The sequence below is a fragment of the Dermacentor silvarum genome, chromosome 3 (assembly GCF_013339745.2).
Source record: "Dermacentor silvarum isolate Dsil-2018 chromosome 3, BIME_Dsil_1.4, whole genome shotgun sequence".
Lineage (NCBI taxonomy): Eukaryota > Metazoa > Arthropoda > Arachnida > Ixodida > Ixodidae > Dermacentor > Dermacentor silvarum.
In genome coordinates, this window is record NC_051156.1 from 118,242,762 (window position 1) to 118,263,961 (window position 21,200).

A 21,200-nucleotide genomic window follows, 5' to 3' on the forward strand; every position below is an offset into this window, starting at 1 on the left:
TCGCATGAATTCTGCATTACGTGCAGCCGAAACATACGTTTCGTTTCTTGTTATCATCTTCTGCATTGCCCTTGCAGGACAGTTTCGTGACGTTGCTGGATCGTACGATGGCTACTACCTGCTCATGGGCGCCATCAGCTTGGTGGCCGCTGTGCTCTTTGCGACACACGATGCCTGCAGACAAAGAAGGACACAGTGGACACACTGCGTTAAAAAGAAGCCTCCTACACACGAAGAAATATAACTATTTTGCAACAAAAAGTGGAGTCTTTCTTTGCTCTGGTACCCGACTCCTTTTTAAAGAGTAGGAAGCGCCTTGATCCACTGGTAAATTGCACAATTTATCTCCTACCAGCAGTACACATCCGTCTCCTTCGAGTGTCTCCTTACAATAATGTCGTTGTGCGTCCCTTTGGAATTTACTTTCAATCCCACAACAGGCACGTTCGAGCATGTAAGCTAAGCCACGTCCTCAAAGTGCTCGCGCAGCATGCGGGACATCCCCAATAATCTTATCTGGTAGCATATAATCAAACGCGCTCGCTGCGCCAACTATATGAAATTTCACGGGTTCAAGTCATATCAACACTAGCCGTAATAAAGCGCATGTCGTGCTGCCAATGGTTGACCGCAAGAAGCACCAATTGGTAAGTGCCATTTTTCTGTTCAACACAGAACCAGCCTTGAGCTATGTTTCGATATATATTTCGATATACCGAGCCACTACATCATTGGAAGGCTACTTACTTTGTCACGTAGGCAGTCACCCGCGCAACTATCGCTTCTCTCTACTCAACTGGGAATGACCATGACGAATTGCAGAGGAGAGATGGTGCTAATACCAAAAGTGCCACGTGACTGCCGCGGCTCAAATGATTGAATAGGCGCCGCTCGCGTGACAATTTAGAACTCGCAGTTGGTCCGTCTTACTGCTGCATGCACACTGCTGACCTTTTAGCCACTATTGTGAACACTTGGTGGTTTCATTCAAGCTCGAAGTTCATTTTATTTATTTATTTGAAGTATCTTATAGGCCTGTAGGGCATTGTGTAAGGGGGGTGAAAAAAGTCCCAACAGTGCATACACAAATATAGATGAAAACGAGAAAGTACAATACATGGTAAATAAAATTTGAGCACATAATCGCAGTAAAGAAGAGGAGATTAAGCAATGTGGAACTAACAAGAAAAATATTGTATACAGTTTAAAGCACATGATAAAATGTAAAGCGCATGACGCATGGATAAGTGCGCAATTCATCAAAGCGTGTTATAGCAGATGTAAGGCCAACAAAACGTAACCAAAAAAAATGAAACGAAATGCTTAACAGGAAATCAGGAAAAAAAACTTCAAAATATTAACTGACACATGCTAAACAAAGGTCTCAGTAAAATGTGTAATAGTTTGGTGATGGAATGTATCAGCATTAGACAGATATGCGATGCTGTGTGGCAGGTTATTTCATAATCTGATCGCTCATGGAAGTGCTGATGAATGAAAAGCTAAAGTGTCACCATAGATCTGTGTAAAACTCGAACGACTGTGAAATCTTTTGGACGTGCGGGATAGGACATCGAGGTGAAAGGAACATGATCTATTGGAGTGTACATACGCGTACTTGGGAAATAATGTCAGTAGAGCGAAGTCACGGCGTTTGCCTGAAGATTGGAGAGAAAGCTCAGTTTTATTGTGAGTGACACTTGAATGGTAGTTATAGTTTATTGAGATGAATCGTGTGGCCATATTTTGGATGGATTCTAATGTGGTGACGATGTTGTTATCATAGGGAGACCAAATGGAGGAAGCAAACTCAAGTTTTGGGCGAACAAAAGCACGGTACGCTACTTTGCAAAAATTTCACGGGAATTTCTGAGGTTACGGCCTAGGTATCCTAAAGACTTGGAGGCGAGCGCTACTGTATGTATAGCTAGACTGTACGTATAGTTATAATTGTTATGTTTGCGGCTGAATGACATGACAGACCTGCTACGCGGCAGAGGGTGCTAAGAATCTCTGGGTCAAGACAGGCCGCCAATGGAAACTGAACCTGGCAACGTTCAACACGCGCACCCTCTCGAGTGAGGCTAGCTTAGCAGGACTATTTGAAGAATTATCAGGCATTTCCTGGGATATTATTGGCCTTAGTGAGGTTAGAAGAACTGGTGAGGCTTACACAGTGCTGACTAACGGCCACGTCCTCTGCTACAGAGGTCTTCCAGATAAGAAAGAATCCGGGGTAGGATTTTTAGTGCATAACAACATAGCGGGCAACATTGATGAATTCTACAGCATAAATGAGAGGGTAGCAGTTGTAGTAATAAAGCTGAATAGGAGGTACAAAATGAAGGTAGTACAAGCCTATGCCCCAACCTCTAGTCACGATGATGAAGAAGTAGAACAGTTTTATGAAGATGTTGAACTAGCAATGAGAAAGGTGCAAACTCAGTATACTTTAGTCATGGGCGACTTCAATGCAAAAGTGGGGAAAAAGCAGGTTGGTGAGCAAGCAATTGGCAACTACGGCATCGATTCTAGGAATGCAAGAGGAGAGATGTTAGTAGAATTCGCGGAAAGGAATAGGCTCCGAATAATGAATACCTTCTTCAGGAAGCGCAGCAACAGGAAGTGGACCTGGAAAAGCCCTAATGGAGAAACAAGGAATGAAATAGATTTCATACTCTCTGCCGATCCAAGCATAGTGCAGGATGTAGAAGTGTTAGGTAAGGTTAAGTGCAGTGACCATAGGTTAGTGAGGTCTCGGATTTCTCTCAATTTGAAGAGAGAGAGAGTGAAATTAGTCAAGAGGAAACAGGCCAACCTTGAGGCAGTAAGGGTAAAAGCAGACCAATTTAGGCTGGTGCTTGCAAACAAATATGCAGCTTTAGAAAAGGAAGATAAAGACAACATAGAAGTAATGAATGAAACCGTAACTAGGTTGATCTCAGAAGCAGCAATTGAAGTGGGAGGTAGGGCACCAAGGCAACCAGTAGGTAAGCTCTCCCAAGAAACAAAGGACCTAATAAAGAAACGACAGAAGATGAAAATATCCAACTCAAGAGATCAGATAGAATTCGCTGAACTGTCAAAACTAATCAACAAGAAAAAAGTAAGGGATATTCGAAATTATAACGTGGGAAAGATTGAGGAAGCCGTAAAATATGGACGCAGCATTAAATCAGTAAGAAGAAAGCTTGGCATAGGACAAGGCAAGATGTATTCACTGAAAGATAGGCATGGTAATATCATCAGCAATTTCGATGACATAGTAAAAGCAGCGGAAGAATTCTATACTGACCTGTACAGTGCCCAAAACAGCCAAGCTACTTTCATTCAAAATAGTGATGAACCAGATACAGAGGCTCCTTCTATAACTAGCGCTGAAGTTAGAAGGGCCTTGAAAGACATGACCAGGGGAAAAGCTGCTGGAGAAGATGGAATAACAGTAGATTTAATCAAAGATGGAGGAGATATCATGCTTGAAAAGCTTGCAGCCCTTTATACGCAATGCCTCAAAACTTCATGTGTACCAGAGACCTGGAAGAACGCCAACATTATACTAATCCATAAGAAGGGAGACGTTAAAGAACTGAAGAATTATAGACCCATTAGCTTGCTTTCAGTATTGTATAAAATATTCACCAAGATAATTTCCAATAGAATCAGGGCAACACTTGACTTCAGCCAACCAAGAGAACAGGCTGGCTTCAGGAAGGGATATTCTACGATGGATCATATCCATGTCATAAATCAGGTAATCGAGAAATCTGCGGAGTACAATCAACCTCTCTACATGGCTTTCATAGATTATGAAAAGGCATTTGATTCAGTAGAGATACCAGCAGTCATAGAGGCAATGCGTAATCAAGGAGTACAGGAGGCATACGTGAATATCTTAGCAAACATCTACAAGGATTCCACAGCTACCTTGGTTCTCCACAAGAAAAGTAGAAAGATACCTATCAAGAAAGGGGTCAGGCAAGGAGACACAATCTCTCCAATGCTATTCACTGCATGCTTAGAAGAAGTATTCAAGCTGTTAGACTGGGAAGGCTTAGGAGTGAGGATCAACGGCGAATATCTCAGCAACCTTCGGTTTGCAGATGACATTGTCCTATTCAGCAACAACGGAGACGAATTACAACAAATGATTGAGGACCTTAATCGAGAAAGTGTAAGAATTGGGTTGAAGATGAATATGCAGAAGACAAAGATAATGTTCAATAGCCTGGCAAGAGAAAAAGAATTCAGGATAGCCAGTCAGCCTCTAGAATCTGTAAAGGAGTACGTTTATCTAGGTCAATTACTCACAGGGGACCCTGATCACGAGAAAGAAATTTACAGAAGAATAAAATTGGGTTGGAGTGCATACGGCAGGCATTACCAAATCCTGACTGGGAGCTTACCACTGTCGTTGAAAAGAAAAGTGTACAATCATTGCATTCTACCGGTGCTAACATATGGGGCAGAAACTTGGAGGTTAACAAAGAAGCTCGAGAACAAGTTAAGGACCGCACAAAGAGCGATGGAACGAAAAATCTTAGGACTAACGTTAAGAGACAGGAAGAGAGCGGTGTGGATCAGAGAACAAACGGGGATAGCCGATATTCTAGTTGACATTAAGCGGAAGAAATGGAGCTGGGCAGGCCATGTAATGCGTAGGATGGATAACCGGTGGACCATTAGGGTTACAGAATGGATACCAAGAGAAGGGAAGCGCAGTCGAGGTCGGCAGAAAACCAGATGGGATGATGAAGTTAGGAAATTTGCAGGCGCAAGTTGGAATACGCTAGCGCAAGACAGGGGTAATTGGAGATCGCAGGGAGAGGCCTTCGTCCTGCAGTGGACATAAAATATAGGCTGATGATGATGATGATGACATGACTTTACATTTCGATACGTTAAGGGTCATTAACCCCGTGTTGCACCACTCGTTAATAAGGTGAAGATCAGATTGGAGTGCTTGGTGGTCATTAGCAGATTTAATGTGGTGGTAGATAATACAATCATCCGCGAATATTCCTCCAGGAAGAAATGTTATCTGGTAAATCATTTACATAAATTATAAATAATAATTTGACCAACTACGCTGCCCTGCGGCACACTGGAGGTAACTGGGGAGAGATTATAGGACATAATATAAACAAGTATGAACTGTTGGCGATGCGACAGGAAGTTAAGAAGCCATGATAAAGTTAACGAGTCTACATGGAGTGATGATAACTTTGAAATCATGCGGCAGTGAGCGACGTGGTCGAAGGTTTTGGAGAAATCCAGAAATATACAATCAGTTTGCAGGTTATCGTTACTATTTTTCCGCACAGTTATTTGGCAAAATATAGCCCGACAGTCTCACTCCTTTCCATTTGGCAGCTTCTCGGTGCAATGTGTTCACCGAGGACTGCGCGGTAATTTCACCGACAAATGTCTCAAGAGAACAAGCGCTAACAGGTGACCGAATAAAGAGAGACTAGCCCACGAATTACGCACAGGTAATTACGGGCGATAAGTTCCGCTGGCCATTTATGCAGCCACGAGTGAAGATGAACGGTACGCAATTATTTAAATGAAATGCTGTATGACAAATCTCGAGAAAAACAAAATTGCTTTCGCACTCAAACCCACAACGTGAAACACAGGCCTCATCAATTAAACGGCTATCTCTTATGAAATGATTCATTGAATCGAGGGTGTAGTAGTCGGCCGAAAGATCTCCCGCAGCGCGATTGCGCATATCTGAAAAAGAGCGCCTACTGCGTGGCCATTTAGAAAACATGGGGCAGGACATGGTGCAGGAATACAAACAACTGAATACCTGAATAGGGTGAGCTTCGAGGGATACTATAGGGAAATCCAAATTCAAGCTAGATTGAAAGATTAGGCTTGTGTGATAACGAATTCGTCATTGGTAGCGGAACAATCGTTCTTGAAGCGTGAAAACAACAGTGAAAAGAAGGTGTGGCGCCACCTGTTGCGGAATTTGGTACCTCTGAGGAGACGTCAGCACTGGCTGATTCACAAATAGTGGCATAGAGGGAGGTCAGGTCCATATTACGACAACACGTCTGTTTTGCCGCGGGCTTTCACATTGAGAAGCAGCGGAACCGTTGGCGGCAATTTCCCACGCAGCGAAGTGATCTATCGGCAAATAAGAACGATGATAGACTTTGAAAGCGAATATGCTGTCAATCTGGCTTGACTGAAAATTTTTCTTTATTGTACCTCCACAAGGCGCTTCTGCTGTTTGTCCCCAAGGCGGAAGGCCTTTGCTTATTTACATGTCTTATATGGCGTGCGGCAGCGAGAGTGACAGAGCACGAATAACGTCCTGCTAGCTTTAGCAACTTCTCTATACAGGGTGCAGATTGAATTGGAAAATACCCATGTAAGAAATGTCCATTGCCAGACAGGGGGGGGGGGGGGGGGGGAGAGGAAGCAACCACTTAGCAGAACGCAGACGAAACGACAAGACAGATAGTACGTCCTTATGTCCCGGGGTTGTTCCGGTGTTCTTCTAAGGTGTCCTATTTTTTTTTCCAGGGAAGCTGCATACCTCTCGTTGGTCGAAAAATTTCGGGGGCTAACACAAAAGTCCAGGTTAACAACTGAAAGCAAACGGCACAGCTTCCGTTGCAATCAGGTATGCAGCATATATATATATATATATATATATATATATATATATCATAAGAAGCCAACAAACAATGACACCAAGGACAATATAGGGGAAATTACTTGTACTTACTAATTGAAATAAAGAAATTATAAATTATCGGAAATGAAAATGGATGAAAAAACAACGAGTGGTGGCGCTGGCTAACACTCCCAGAGTTGGTTCTAGTTGCAAAACATAAATACCCCAGAAAGTGGATGGGAAAATGGCTCCGCGGTAGCTCAATGGTGAGAGCATAGCACGCGTAATGCGAAGACGTGGGTTCGTTCCCCACCTGCGGACTGTTGTTTTTTCATCCATTTTCATTTCCATTAATTTATCATTTCCTTAATTCAATTAGTAAGTACAATTTCCCCTATGTTGTCCTTGGTGTCATTGTTTGTTGGCTTCTTATGATATGAATAATAAAAATCGGGCCCCTCGGCTGCCTTTCTTCTCGTTCATTATATATATATATATATTGCGAGACCGCTGTTCCACCTCGACGTTTAATTTAGCAGGCCACGCGCGGAAGCGCAGTACGCTGGCCATGATGATGAATATATTGTTACGTAGGAAGACGCAGACGAAAAGCTATATACAGGTATATTTACAAAGCAATGCGCCGCACTTGGCCGAGAAGCCACAGCCCGCAGTATCCTCTAATCTTCGTCGTCGTCTTCACTCTGCTCGCCTCTTCGTCAAGGCAAGTACTGTTCCGTAGCACTACCCCCGGCGGCAAAAGCGCCGTCCCGGAGCAATTAAGGGCCGGACTCGGAAGCAGTTTAGTAGGCCTTGAGTCTACTGACGGGCACGACATCACTAGATGCCAGAGTAGACGGAGAGACTCACAGGTTCAATTTCATACGTCACAGGCGTCACCTGGCGCAGCACGCGGTAGGGCCCTGTGTATCGTGAAAGGAGCTTCTCTGAAAGTCCGACGTGACGAGAGGGCGACCACAGGAGCACGAGCGCACCAGGTGAAAACTGTACGTCATGGTGGCGGGCGTTGTACTGACGCTGCTGAGTGGTTTGCGAGGCGAGGGCGATTGCGTCGCGCGCATACTCGCTTGTTGAGATCGCAGCAGGAGGAAGTGCCGTATCAAGGGGCAAGGTCGGTTCGTGACCGTACAGTAGATAAAAGGGTGAAAATCCGGCGGTGTCGTGCCGGGGAGGAATTGTACGCAAATGTGACGTAAGGAAGGGCAATGTCCCAGTCGTGGTGGTCCTTGGAAACGTACTTGGACAGCATATCGGTAAGGGTACGGTTTAACCGCTCCGTCAGGCCATTGGTTGGAGGATGGTATGAGATAGTCAGCTTGCGTTGAGTGGAGCAGGAACGCACAATGTCGGCGATAACTTTCGACAGGAAGTTGCGACCACGGTCAGTAAGCACCTGTCGCGGGGCGCCATGAACTAAGATAATGTCACGCAAGAGAAAGTCCGCGACGTCAGTGGCGCAACTGGTCGGGAGAGCCCGCGGGATAGCGTATCGGGTGGCGTAATCAGTTGCGACGGCTACCCATTTGTTTCCCGAAGATGATGTGGGAAAGGGGCCGAGGAGGTCTAATCCAACACGAAAGAACGGTTCCACAGGGACGGTGATCGGCTGGAGATGACCGGCAGGTAGCACCTGAGGTGTTTTCCGACGCTGGCAGGGATCACAGGCAGCAACATAGCGTCGGACGGAGCGAGCGCGACCAGGCCAATAGAAGCGGCGTCGGACGCGGTCGTACGTGCGGGTTACCCCGAGATGTCCTGCAGTGGGTGCGTCATGCATCTCAAAGAGTACAGTCCGTGGTAGATGTTTTGGCACGACAAGAAGAAGATCAGATCCATCAGGGAGGAAGTTCCTTCGGTGCAGAATGCCGCCTTGGAGGACATATCGGCGAACGGAGGCGTCGGTAGGTGTAGAGCGCAAACGCTCGATGAGTGCTCGCAGCGATAGATCCCGGTACTGCTCATCGGCGATGTTAGCGAAGGCAGACACAGAGACAAATACCGTTGGCGGTACTACTGTCGGCGTCGTCAGGCTCGTCTACCGGGTAGCGAGACAGGCAGTCAGCGTCCTTGTGTAGTCGGCCAGATTTGTAGGTAACACTATATGAATATTCTTGGAGGCGTAAGGCTCAGCGACCAAGTCTTCCTGTAGGATCTTACAGTGAGCGTAACCAGCAAAGCGCGTGGTGGTCTGTGACAACGGAAAAGGGCCGGCCATATAAGTATGGGCGGAACTTCGCAACCGCCCAAACTAGTGCCAGACACTCACGCTCAGTGATGGAATAGCTGCGCTCGGAGGGTGAAAGGAGCCTGCTGGCGTAAGCGATAACACGATCATTGCCGCGCTGGCGCTGTGCCAGTACTGCACCAATTCGGTGGCCGCTGGCATCAGTACGGACTTCGGTAGGCGCAGAAGGATCGAAATGGGCCAGAACGGGAGGCGTTGTGAGGAGGTCGATTAGATGCGAGAACGCAGAAGCCTCGTTATCGCCCCACTTTAAAGGGGTGTCTTTTTTCAAAAGCTCGGTTAGTGGTCGTGCTATGGCCGCGAAATTTTTCACGAAACGGCGGAAGTACGAACAAAGGCCGACGAAGCTGCGCACATATTTGACACACTTTGGAACAGGGAAGTCCGTAACAGCATTGATCTTGCCTGGGTCCGGTTGCACTCCGTGCACGTCAACAAGATGTCCAAGCACAGTAATCTGGCAACGGCCGAATTGGCACTTCGATGCGTTGAGTTGTAGACCGATTCGGCGAAAAACGTCCAGGACTGCTGAGAGGCGCTCAAGGTGTGTAGCGAACGTTGGGGAGAATACTATAACGTCGTCTAAGTAGCACAGGCACGTGGACCATTTGAAACCATGAAGAAGGGAGTCCATCATGCGTTCAAAAGTGGCAGGAGCGTTACATAGACCAAACGGCATCACTTTGAATTGATAAAGACCGTCGGGTGTTACGAAAGCAGTCTTCTCGCGGTCTAGAGCGTCCACGGCAATCTGCCAGTAGCCGGAGCGAAGGTCAATAGAGGAGAAATAGCAAGCACCGTGGAGGCAGTCAAGGGCCTCATCAATCCGAGGGAGGGGTACACGTCCTTTTTGGTAACCCTGTTCAGGTGCCGATAATCCACGCAAAAGCGCCATGAGCCATCCTTCTTTTTCACCAGTACAACAGGTGACGCCATGGACTACACGACGGTTCAATAATGTTCTTGGCAAGCATTTTGCGAACTTCTGCGTGAATAACTTGACGCTCAGCCGGGGACACTCGATACGGGCGGCGATGAATAGGAGAGGCATCGCCGGTATTAATGCGATGTTCAACCGCTGTAGTTTGGGCCAAGGGACGATCGTTAAAGTCAGAAATATCGTGGTAGGATAACAGAACGTGGTAGAGCTCACGAGCGTGCTCGGACGGCATGTCGGGCGCAATCATTTTCTGTAAGTCGGCAATGCCACAAGTCGCCGACTGCGATGGTAGAGGAGGGTCGGCTGAATTATCGTCTACTGCAATAGATGCTACTGAGTGATCCTCGAACGAGCAAAGCTGGGCCAGAGACATCCCGCGTGGCAGCACTTGTGCCGTCAAGCCAAAATTCACCACTGGCAGGCAGACGCAATTCGCCGTAACAGATAAAACTGTATGAGGCACTGTGATCCCGTGTGTAAGCAGGACGTCTTGCATGGGAGCCGCGATGTAGTGACCGTCGGGCACTGGTGGGGATGACACTAAGTCAACGTAAGTCAGTGCCGAAGGTGGCAAGCGAACGAAGTCGACGGTACTGAGGCGACTAGGGTGTGGTTCAGAGGGATCCAGCACAGGCAGGTCAAGGCGGAGGGTACTGGCGGAACAGTCGATGAGAGGACAATGCGTGGAGAGGAAGTCCAAGCCGAGGATGATGTCGTGGGGACAGTGGGCGATGACTGTGAATAGCACGATAGTGGAGCGATCGGCGAAGGAGACGCGTGCGGCACACATACCAATTACGGGGGCTGTTCCGCCATCGACGACACGGACAACCGGCGTCGTGGCGGGTGTGAGTATTTTCTTCAGCCGGTTACGAAAGTCAGCACTAATTACGGATACATGCGCCCCAGTGTCTATAGCAGCAGATACAGAAACACCGTCGACTTGCACGTCAAGAAGGTTCACATGAGTGGGCAACGTCAGCAGAGGATTTGGCGGCGTAGGGAGCAATGCAGCGTCACCTCGAGGTGCTGCATCGTCTAGTTTTCCGGCTGGGAGCGGCGTCCGAAGTGAGTCGGCGAATAGGAGCGACGGGGCTGAGGAGAGCGAGATTGTCGTCGTTGGGGCGAAGGCGAACGAGAATAGGGGCGGGTCGGCGCAGGAGAATCAGTGGCGGCATTATCGGAGCGTGCGGCATAGGGTCGAGAAGGGCCATCTGGGTGAGAGTGGGCAGTATAAGTAGACCGGGTCGGGGAACTCCAGCTACTGCGACAGTGGCGAGAAATGTGTCCGATTCGACGGCAGTGAAAACAAATGGGCTTGTCGTCAGCAGTGCGCTATTCAGATGGGTTGCGGAAACGTGGTGGGTAATAAGATGTGGGACGGGGCGGAATCGAAGAAGCCGGGTGGGTATCAGGGCGATGGGCCGAGCAGACGGTGTGAAGACCCATGTTCGCGAACTCCTGGCGGACAACTGCCTGGATCAGGGAAACCATGACTGCAGGTGCGTTGGAGGAGCTGGGGTCGAAGGCAGCCGGATAGGCGGCCTCAATCTCACGCCGGACGATCTTGGTAACATCACCAGTGTTGTTCGGACGAGGAGCGTCGGCACAGGAAGATGTCGCTGGGGTGTTGGGCAGACGGGCAACCTGCTGGTAGATACGTCGGCTTTTAGCAAGTTCCAGGCGGCGACACTCTTTTATAACCGCATCCACCGTCGCCACGTTGTTGAATACGAGAAAGTTGAAGGCGTCATCGGCAATGCCTTCGAGGATGTGGGAAACTTTGTCTGGTTCAGTCATGTTTGCGTCAACTTTGCGGCACAGAGCCAAGACGTCCTGAATGTACGTGACGTAGGGCTCTGTGGCCGTCTGCACACGGCCGGATAACGCCCTCTGCGCGGCAAGTTGGTGACCGTAGGGGTTGTAGAACAAGTCTCGGAGCTTTTGCTTAAGCGAATCCCAACTGGTGATCTCATCATCGTGTGTCCGAAACCAAACTCTAGGTGTGCCACCGAGTTAAAAGAGTGCGTTGGGGAGCATGATAGTAGGGTCCCACCGGTTATTGCGGCTGACGTGCTCGTACAGGCTGATCCAGTCGTCGACGTCCTCCCCATCTTTGCCCGAGAATACGCCAGGATCGCGGGAAGCGGGGAGAGCGATGTAGGTCATTGAAGTGGCAGCAGGTGTCGGAGTGGGCTGAGTCGAGCTGTCGTCGCCGGGAGCCATGACGGAAGGCTCGACGTACCGTCCACTGCGAAGCTCCGTGACGAGGTACAGGGAACGCCCACCTCAACCAGATATGTTACGTAGGAAGACGCAGACGAAAAGCTTATATATTTACAAGAAATTTACAAAGAAAACAAGTATATTTACAAAGAAATGCGCCGCACTTGGCCAAGAAGCCACAGCCCGCAGTAGCCTCTAATCTTCGTCGTCGTCTTCACTCTGCTCGCCTCTTCGTCAAGGCAAATACTGTTCCGTAGCAATATACAGATAAAGAAGATGAAGAGGTAATATAGTGCTCGCACAATTTCCCCCGCGCGTGGAAGCGGCCAACCTGGCCGCTGGTTATGGCAGGGAACGCCGTATCAAAGGCTTTAAACGCGAAACATGCACAATCTCTGTGGCACGGCAGCAGCCCTCTAAAGGCGTAGCAACGGGAGCGGCATGATAGTTAACTGGTGAAGTCTGTTCCCGAACAGTGTTGGGCCTGATAAAACGGGACTGAAATTTCTCGTATAATCCCGGAGCGCAAACTGGGGTCCACAGCAACACTTCATCTCCGGGGTGGAAGGAAGCGACACGGTGGGATGCATCATAGCGAGGTTTGCGGTCTTTTTGACTGGCGTCGGTGTTGAGACGGGCGCGTCGGCGACACCGCGCAATACGCGAAACGAACTGCTCACGCATTAATGTGGAAGAGGGCACGGGGACACCAAAGAAAGAAACGTCGAGGATAGTGACTGGTTGACGACCGTATACAAGGAAAAAGGGCGAGTACCCTGTAGTGCGTTGGACGGCCGTGTTCTACGCGAAGGTGACGAATGGCAGAATGACATCTCAATTGGTGTGGTCAGGGTTGAGGTACATTGATATCATGTCGGACAGCGTGCGATCAAAGTGCTCTGTGAGGCCATTAGTTTGAGGCTGGTAGCTGGAAGTCGTTTTGTGGATGGTATTGGTCGCACGGAGAACATCGTCGAGAAGTTTAGACAGAAAGGTCCTGCCGCGGTCACTCAAAAGGACATGTGGGGCTCCGTGCCGTAAACAGATGGCTTCCAAGAAAAAGACTACAACCTCCGCTGCGAATCCCGAAGGTATCGCGGCTGTTTCAGCATACAGTGTCGAGTGGTCCACAGCGATGGCGATCCATCGTTTACCACCAGCTGATACGGGTAGCCTTCCATACTGGTCGATACCAATGACTGCGAAAGGAGCTTCAGGACACGGGACAGGCTGGAGCAGTGCAGCTGGAGGTGAGGTAAGTGGTTTGCGGTGTTGGCAGAGCGAACAGGAAGCCACGTATTTCGCTACGCTGGTTGCAAGTCGAGGCCAGGAGAAGCGGCTGCGGATTCGCTCATAGGTTTTATGGAAACCAAAGTGACCGGCAGTGGGATCGTCGTGGAAGGTCTCCAGTATCTGGGACCGTAGTGATCGGGGAACGACAGGAACCCAACGGTGTCCTTCCGGATAAAACACGTACCGGTATAACCTCGACTTTTAGATCTTTAAGTTCTTCAACTGCCGACGGAGCCGAGCGTTACGTGCGTGAGATGATCCGCGAATACGTTCCATAATGGAGTGGCCGTAGAAGTCACTACGTTGGCAAGATGCCAACGTATGAGCATGGCTGGATGGGAGCCGGTCGAGAGCTGTGAGCGAAGGAAATACAGAAGACGCGTCCTACTGTTTGCTCAAGGAAGGTAGTAAGCAGGCAGCGCTTGAAGACGGTGGTAAGGGACAACGAGATAGAGCATCGACATCGTGGTGTTTCTTTCCAGACTTGTAGGTGACGTCGAAGTCATATCCTTGTAAACGAAGTATGCTACGGCCGAGACGTCCCGTTAAATTCTTTAGCGTTGCCAACCAGCACAAGGCGTGTTGATCAGTAACAACCGTAAAGTGGCGGCAGTGCAGATAAGGCCAAACAACGGCGAGACACTCTTGCTCGGTAATCGTATAATTTTTCTCTGCAGCTGTTAGCTTGCGACTTGCGTATGCTACCACACGTTCTTCGGAATTTGGCGGCCGTTGCAGAAGAACAGCACCGGTACCGTGGCCGCTGGAGTCAGTATGTAGAAGAGTATGTGCGGTGTTGTCGAAATGACAAAGCACAGGTTCGGACGTGAGGGCACGCTTGAGGGCGTGAAAATCAGTTTGGCATTCGTCCAACCATACGTTAGGAGTGCCAGAAGGAAGGAGTTGATAGAGCGGCGCCGCAATGGTGGCAAAGTTACATATGAAGCGCCGGAAATATGAAGCTAGGCCAAGGAAGCTACCCAAGTTTTTGCCGCGTTGAGGTCTGGGAAAGCGGAGGACAGCAGTAATCTTATCAGGGTCAGGTCGAATGCCCTCCTTGCTGACAAGGTGTCCGAGAAATGTAATGCTTTTGCTGGCGAAGTGGCACTTTTTTGTATTCAGCTGCAGGCCAGCAGCTGAGAGGCATGTCAGGACTTCGTCGAGGCGCTGCAAGTGCTGATGGAAGGTCGACGAAAATATGAAGATGTCGTCAAGGTAGCATAAGCAAGTCTTCCATTTTAGGCCCCGAAGTTCAGTGTCAATCATCCGCTCAAATGTGGCGGGAGCATTACACAGGCCGAAAGGCATTACGTTAAATTCGTGAAGCCCATCGGGTGTGGCAAAGGCAGTTTTTTTTGTCTGCTTCATGCATAGGAATCAACCAGTATCCAGAGCGGAGATCAAGGCTAAAGAAATACTCCGCGCCTTGTAATGAATCTAACGCATCATCGATTCGGGGCAGTGGATATACATCTTTGCGGGTTATTTTGTTCAAGGCACGGTAGTCCACGCAAAATCGCACTGAGCCGTCTTTCTTACGCACCAAAACGACAGGTGACGACCAAGGGCTTGAGGAAGGGCGGATTATGCTTCGTTTCAGCATGTCGGCACCGTGGGTATCGATGACCTGGCGTTCGGCGGAAGAAACGCGATATGGCCGCCGGCGCACGATGGAAGTTCCATCTGTGTGTATGCCATGAGCCGTTGAAGAAGTCTGCCCCAGAAGAGGAGAGCGCACATCGAAGGAGTCTTTATGCTTAGATAACAACGGCAGTAACTCCTCCCTCTGCTGTGGTGTTAGATCGGCGCTGATTGCAGTAGCGAGAACAGAAGCAGGGACCGCATCAATAGCTGTGGATGGTTGTGAAACAGCAGTAGTCGAGGTAAGCACACAGACAGGCTGAGTGTCCAAGACGCAAGTGACAACAACGCCTTTAGGAAGCAGTACTAGCTCAGTGGTTGTGTTGAGTACAGCCAAAGTGGTCATGCCATCGGTGAAGCGAACAAGGCTGGGTGCCACAGGAATCCCTTTAGATAGGCAACGGGTTGACGGCACAACTAAAACGACACCATCGGTGATGTGATATTCAACTACAAGAAGTTGTTCGCGGCCAGGGGACATGACACCATACAATCATCAGCAGTTCGTAAGCGAAAGCGCGCTTCGTACACGTCGTCGGAATTGTTGGTCTCTGTCAAGTTAAAGAGACTTTGACGGCATGAGCTGAAAGGAGACGCCGAAGAGAGAAAGTCCCACCCTAGTATAAGCCATTAGGCACAGAAATTTAACACTGTGAACTGGATGTGGTGGCGTATCCCATGCATTGAAATTCGAACGATGCATTGCGCCGATGGCCGAATCACAACGTTATTTGCACCACGCAGAAGTGCTCCACTGTAAGGTGTAGTAACTTTGCGTAGAGAAGAGCACAAGTAAGCGTGAATAATAGACATAGCTGCTCCCGTATCAATCAATGCTGGAACTGGTACACCTTCCACACACACTAATAAAGTATTGGCCGGGAACGCTGGAGGAATTGTAGGCTGTGTGAGCCGTGCAGCTTTCCCTCCAAAAACTGCACCATCTAGTTTTCCGATCGGTAGTCAGGAGTGCGGGCGGCCGGTTCCAGGAGTGATGACAAGCGGCGGAGAGGGGAGGGCGAGCGGCGCTGCCCTGGATGGTAGCTGCGAGGCGCGTCGGGATTGGGAGGTGAAGAAAGTGAGGGTGGACAAGGCCGGCGCTGGCAGTGACTCGGAGGAAGCAACGGGTCTCTCTCATAAACATCGTAGCCACGGCGTTCGTCCTGCTTAAAGCTCCTCCATCCACGCGCCACCTCCACTTTTGCTGGTCAGCGAAAACGCATATGGAGCAGCATTAGTCCTGCTGTCGTCTTCGACGAAAACGCGACATGTGCTCGCGCATACCGCAATAATAACAAATGGGGCGGAGCGTAGGCCGGGTAGGGTAAAATGCTGTGGCTGGCGTACGGGGTGCTAGAGTGGCCAGATGGTTGGGAGCAGGAGCAAGAGGTGCTGTCTGAATGAACGCTGGTTGCATAGCCGCAACCTGAGCACACGAGGTTGACGGCGAAGGAGGGACACAGCTCGATCGCAGCGCAGCTCATGGAGGACAGCTCCTCTTTGATGATGTCGCGCAGGCCGGGAACCGAAGGTTGAGGCTGAAGAACGGGAGGACTGAACATGCCACACGCTTGGAGCTCTTCGCGTATGAGAGTGCGAATCAACATACGTAGGTTCGTATCCGAGGAAGGAGGCGTGTCACAAGTGACAGGTTGCAAACGGATGGCCTGCAACGCATCCAAGTGTTCGCACGTCGTGATCACATCGTTGACGGGATTCGGATTATTGATAACTTATTGATAACCAGTGCGTTGAACGCGACGGGGGCAACGCCCTTTAGAATATGGCGGACACGATCACATTCCGTCATGGTCGCGTCAACACGGCGACAAAGGGCGAGGACGTCCTCGATATCAGAGGTGTGTGTTTCCCCGGGAAGTTGCGTGCGTCCATCAAGCTTTTTCTTGACGACCTCAGAGCGGACATTTGGAGCGCCTAAAATCTGCCGAAGCTGGTGTTTAAATGCCGCCCAGTCAGGAAAGATGCTCTCATGGTTTAGAAACCAAGTCCTGGCAACGTCAGTGAGGCGGAATGCGACGTTGCTAAGCTTGTGGAAATCATCCCACCGGTTAGGCTCACTCACGTGGACATAATTGTCCAGCCAGTCGACAACGTCATCACTACCAGGGCCACCGAACATGGTAGGATATCGCTGATGCGTGCTGACAGTCCATGTAGGAACGGTCGGTGGGGCAGTGACGGTGACGCCGGAGGCTCCTGGTGGATCTTCTTCGGGCATGGTGGTGGAAAGGCGGAGCAAGCGGCGACGCAAGCAAGCGTACTCGTTCGAAAGAAGAATAATGGCTCATTGCGAATATGCGGCGACTACCGTTGTACAGTGAATAAGGTATCGAAGAAGGCAGATTACCCCCTTCCCACAACAGATGAGGCTCTCAGCCACTGAAGAGCGGCGCACTGGATTTAGCACAGGCTTACCAGCAACTTCACGTAACACCGGAGACAGCCGAGATATTGACCCTGAACACACTGAAAGTACTCTACAAGTCAAGCGGTTACCCTTTGGAATCTCTGCAGCACCAGCCATTTTTCAACGCTTCAAGTAGACTATGCTGTCTGGCATCAAAGGCGTTTGTGAGTACTTAGATTACGTGATCATCACTGAAAAACATGCCGCGGAACATGCCGGCAGATTGGAAGAAGTGCTTTAGAGGCTGCGCAAGTACAATCTGCGCTTTGGTAAAAACAAGTGCTGTTTTGCAGTGAGACAAGTTTTTTTTTTCTGGGACACCGAATTGACGAAACATGAGTTCACACCAGCGAAGCTAATGTGCTAATAGGGAGGCTCCAGCACCAAACTGCAAGCAGCGCTGCAGTCATTTCTCGGAATAGTGGCTTTCTACGACAGATTCCTGAGAAACAGGGCAACAATCGTCAGCTGCCTTTACCAGCTCCTTCAGAAGGACGCCATGTAGAGATGGGAAATCCAGCGTCAAGTCGCTTTTGTCGAACTTAAGAGATTGCTTCTCGTTCAGACCGTACTGGCACACTACGACGAACGGAAGGAGCTTCTTGTCCCTTGTGACGCTTCACCATACGGCATAGGAGCTGTTCTGTCTCAACGTGATTACCAGAATAGAGAGGCACCGATCGCTTTTGCATCGTGGACACTAGGGCCGGCGGAGCAAAACTATCACAGTTGGACAGACAAGGCCTTGCTGTAGGGTTTGCAGCTCATAAGTTCCACAAATATATTGTAGGACAAAGGGTAATTTTCGCCACTGACCATCTACCACTGCTCGGCATACTGGGCCCGGAGAAACCAACGGCTGAAGTCCTCTCTCCGCGGATGACCAGATGGTGCATCAAGTTATCTGCGTATGACTACAGCATTGTTTACAGGAATGGCAAGAACCATCAAAACGCAGATACGCTGAGCCGATTGCCATTACCAGAACTCACCGAGGAGCCATGGCCAGCAGGCGACGTACTATTGTTTGAAGCGTTGTCGAGAGCTCCGTTCACCACTACAGAGATAGCACGTCTGACACAGCAAGACAAGACAAAGGCTGTGCAAGCCTGTACAGGTTGGCACAGTGGAGAAACTCACTGGAGATGAGTTCGCTCCTATCGACAAAGAGCGACTGCACGGGCAACTCATCGAAAGTGCCTCACGATTGGATAACGGGTGTTTTGGAACTTCTACATGCTGGTCACCGAGGCATGGTAACCATGAAGAAGTGCGCAAGAAGCTACGTATGGTGGCCCGGAATTAACAACGTTATCGAAGAAATGGTGCTAGAGTGCCGTGAATGCCAGTCAACGTGGAAAATTCCACCCAAATTTACCATTCCCACCAGGGACCGTCCCGAGACACGTAGAACACAGTGCACATTGATTTCGCGGGACCACCATATGGGCACACCTACTTAGTTGTTGTGGACGCGTACACAAAGTGAGTGGAAGTCCGTCACGTGACACAACCAATATCCGCAGTTGTCATCGATGTACTTCAAAGTCTCTTCGCTACGTTTAGCATACCCCGAAAAGTCATCTCCGATAACGGAAGAGCCTACCTTTCTAGTGAGATAAAGCAATTCTATGCGTCAAATGGCATACAGGCCGCACCACGGTTCACACGGCTACAGGATTGACAACTGCGAGAGCGATGTTTGGTCGATAACTTTTGTGTCCTCTAGACCTACTCAAGCCGCAGACGGAGACACACATCTCTGACCGCCAGGAGACACTCAGGCAATCACGTGGCTTCTCGGTAGGGGAGAAAGTGCTTATCAGACAGTTTTTAAAGAAACGCGACTGGATTGAAGGGGAAATACTGCGCCGCGTCGGACCACGATCCTGGGTTATAAAAAGCGTCCTCGGAAAGGTTCGGCATCACCTCAATCACATCAAAAAACGAGTGAGACCAGGCAAGCAACCCAAGCGCTGACAGACTGGAGCACAGCAGACGAATTCTCGGACACAGTGCAAGAAGAAAGAAGTGCTGCTGTTCCGCTGGTACCGGACTCACTCGATACGCAAGCCAACACTTCCTCTCAAACATCGGCTTCGACGTCACAAGCCGGAAACACCCGACAATGGCGACCACCAAAGGTTAGGCGGCCCCCAGACGGCTATGGAGACTTCGCGTACGGGAGGAAGAATTGTTATGTCACCAGGAGACGACAACGATGAAGTGCGCGCGCGAAGGCACTGGCGCTCTGACACGAGTGCGCTTCACGGAACGAACGCCTCGCCAGTGTTTTCCTCCGACGCCTGGACTACCGTCTCCTAATATGTTTCTGTTTCCTTTAGCCATGTGTAAACCGCTGAAATTAAAAACATCAGAAGAACAACGTGAATACAATCCCCCACCATGTGTGGTGTTTGATACAGCTTCGCTGGACATTGACGTTCACAGGGCGGGAGGCGGCCAGTTTTTTGTTTTTTTTAACAACGGAGCTGTTCAAGCCGGCCGTAAGTTATGCCGAGAGCCGCAACATATCGCTCAGCGATGAGTCACCTGGGTTGCCTAGCAACCACCTCGCAGAGCGGCGTGTACTTCACCTCCTCTCTGTGCCGTGCACATGATGCCTTGACATGGGCCGTAAGGAGAGGAAAGGAGAGCGCGCAATTCTCGGGAGAGGAAAAGAGAAAATGAGAGTGAGAGAGAGAGAGAAAGAAATTGTAGCAGCACCAACGAGGCAACGCGCAGAGCTGCTGCCGACGCCGCCCATGTATGCCCGCGCCGCCGCATTCGCGCCGAACCCGCGCGGTGTCCGTGACTGCAGCGGGCGCCTCTGGCATCGGCTAAGCAGATTTCGACCAGCCACGGCCCGGCAATTCTGGAGGTGTAGCTTAGGAGTTACGCCACCGGGAACATAAAGCTCGGAGCCGCCGTGACGGCGGCAGAACTCTCGTTGATTCTGTGGCGAGTACATGTACCCTTGACATGGGACGGCTAAAAAAGATCCGGACACCCGAAGGAGAAGCCGCTCATCTTGAAGCGTCGCGTGGCCAAGCGAGAATCTGTGCGTCTGCAGCGAGCCCATTTGGAATACCGTGTCTAGCCGCACTAAAATTTCCTAGGAAAAATTTGCCAAGCCTAGCAAAACCTCGAAGAAAAGCTAGGTCGATCACCAGATTGCACCACTAGTGCAAGCTGACCACGCTTTTTTTTTTTGGGGGGGGGGGGGGGCAAGTGCTAGAAATATCTCATATATTTGGAATTACTCTGCCACTGAACTCATTTACTGGAACCGCAGCACGCTATTCCCGCGGACGATCTTCCCAATAACTTCACTTCCTTACCCAAACAATCGCCTACGGTCACTGTGGTATTGCCTGTGGCGATGCCCTCACAAAAACCTCCGTTTAGTAGGCGGTTATTTCGGCTAGTTGGTGACCCGTTATTGTGCGAACTAGGGAGCCTACATGCAACGCTAGTGAGAACTGCCAGTCTGCTAAAGAGTATACTTCTAGTTCATCGGGTGCCTTCTCGCCCACCTCCATTCACCCATCTATATCCTCATCACCTTCGTGACAGTCGCCATCTGCCGTGGCCGTGCGCTCACCTTCTCTGCTCGCGCGATACACCTGCCTCCAGACATCAATAACTTTTTCGACGGATTCCATTTTTCAACGATGCCACGGTACCACGGTCCTAAGGGTTGAGTGACCAAGACAAACTCGATTGTACCGGGAATCCCTGCACCTGCAACTAAAACCAGGGCCTCACTCCGGCA

The 21,200-nt window shown here is 49.8% G+C and overlaps 2 protein-coding genes across 3 annotated transcripts in view; both read left to right on the forward strand.

The window, feature by feature from the left end:
• Window positions 1-310, forward strand: part of LOC119445740 (monocarboxylate transporter 12-like) — an 81,595-nt gene extending 81,285 nt beyond the window's left edge. Inside the window, exon 5 of one of the 2 annotated variants that reach the window (XR_007466019.1) lies at window positions 78-310. Coding sequence is in view for 1 of the 2 variants with exons in the window: in XM_049663580.1 (XP_049519537.1) it covers window positions 78-90 (13 nt within the window). In the remaining variant the exon portion in view is untranslated. The remainder of the gene's footprint in view (window positions 1-77) is intronic. The other variant, XM_049663580.1, reaches the window with a different exon arrangement.
• LOC119445743 (monocarboxylate transporter 12-like) overlaps window positions 1-21,200 on the forward strand; it is a 438,947-nt gene that overhangs the window by 280,505 nt on the left and 137,242 nt on the right. The window lies entirely within an intron of this gene.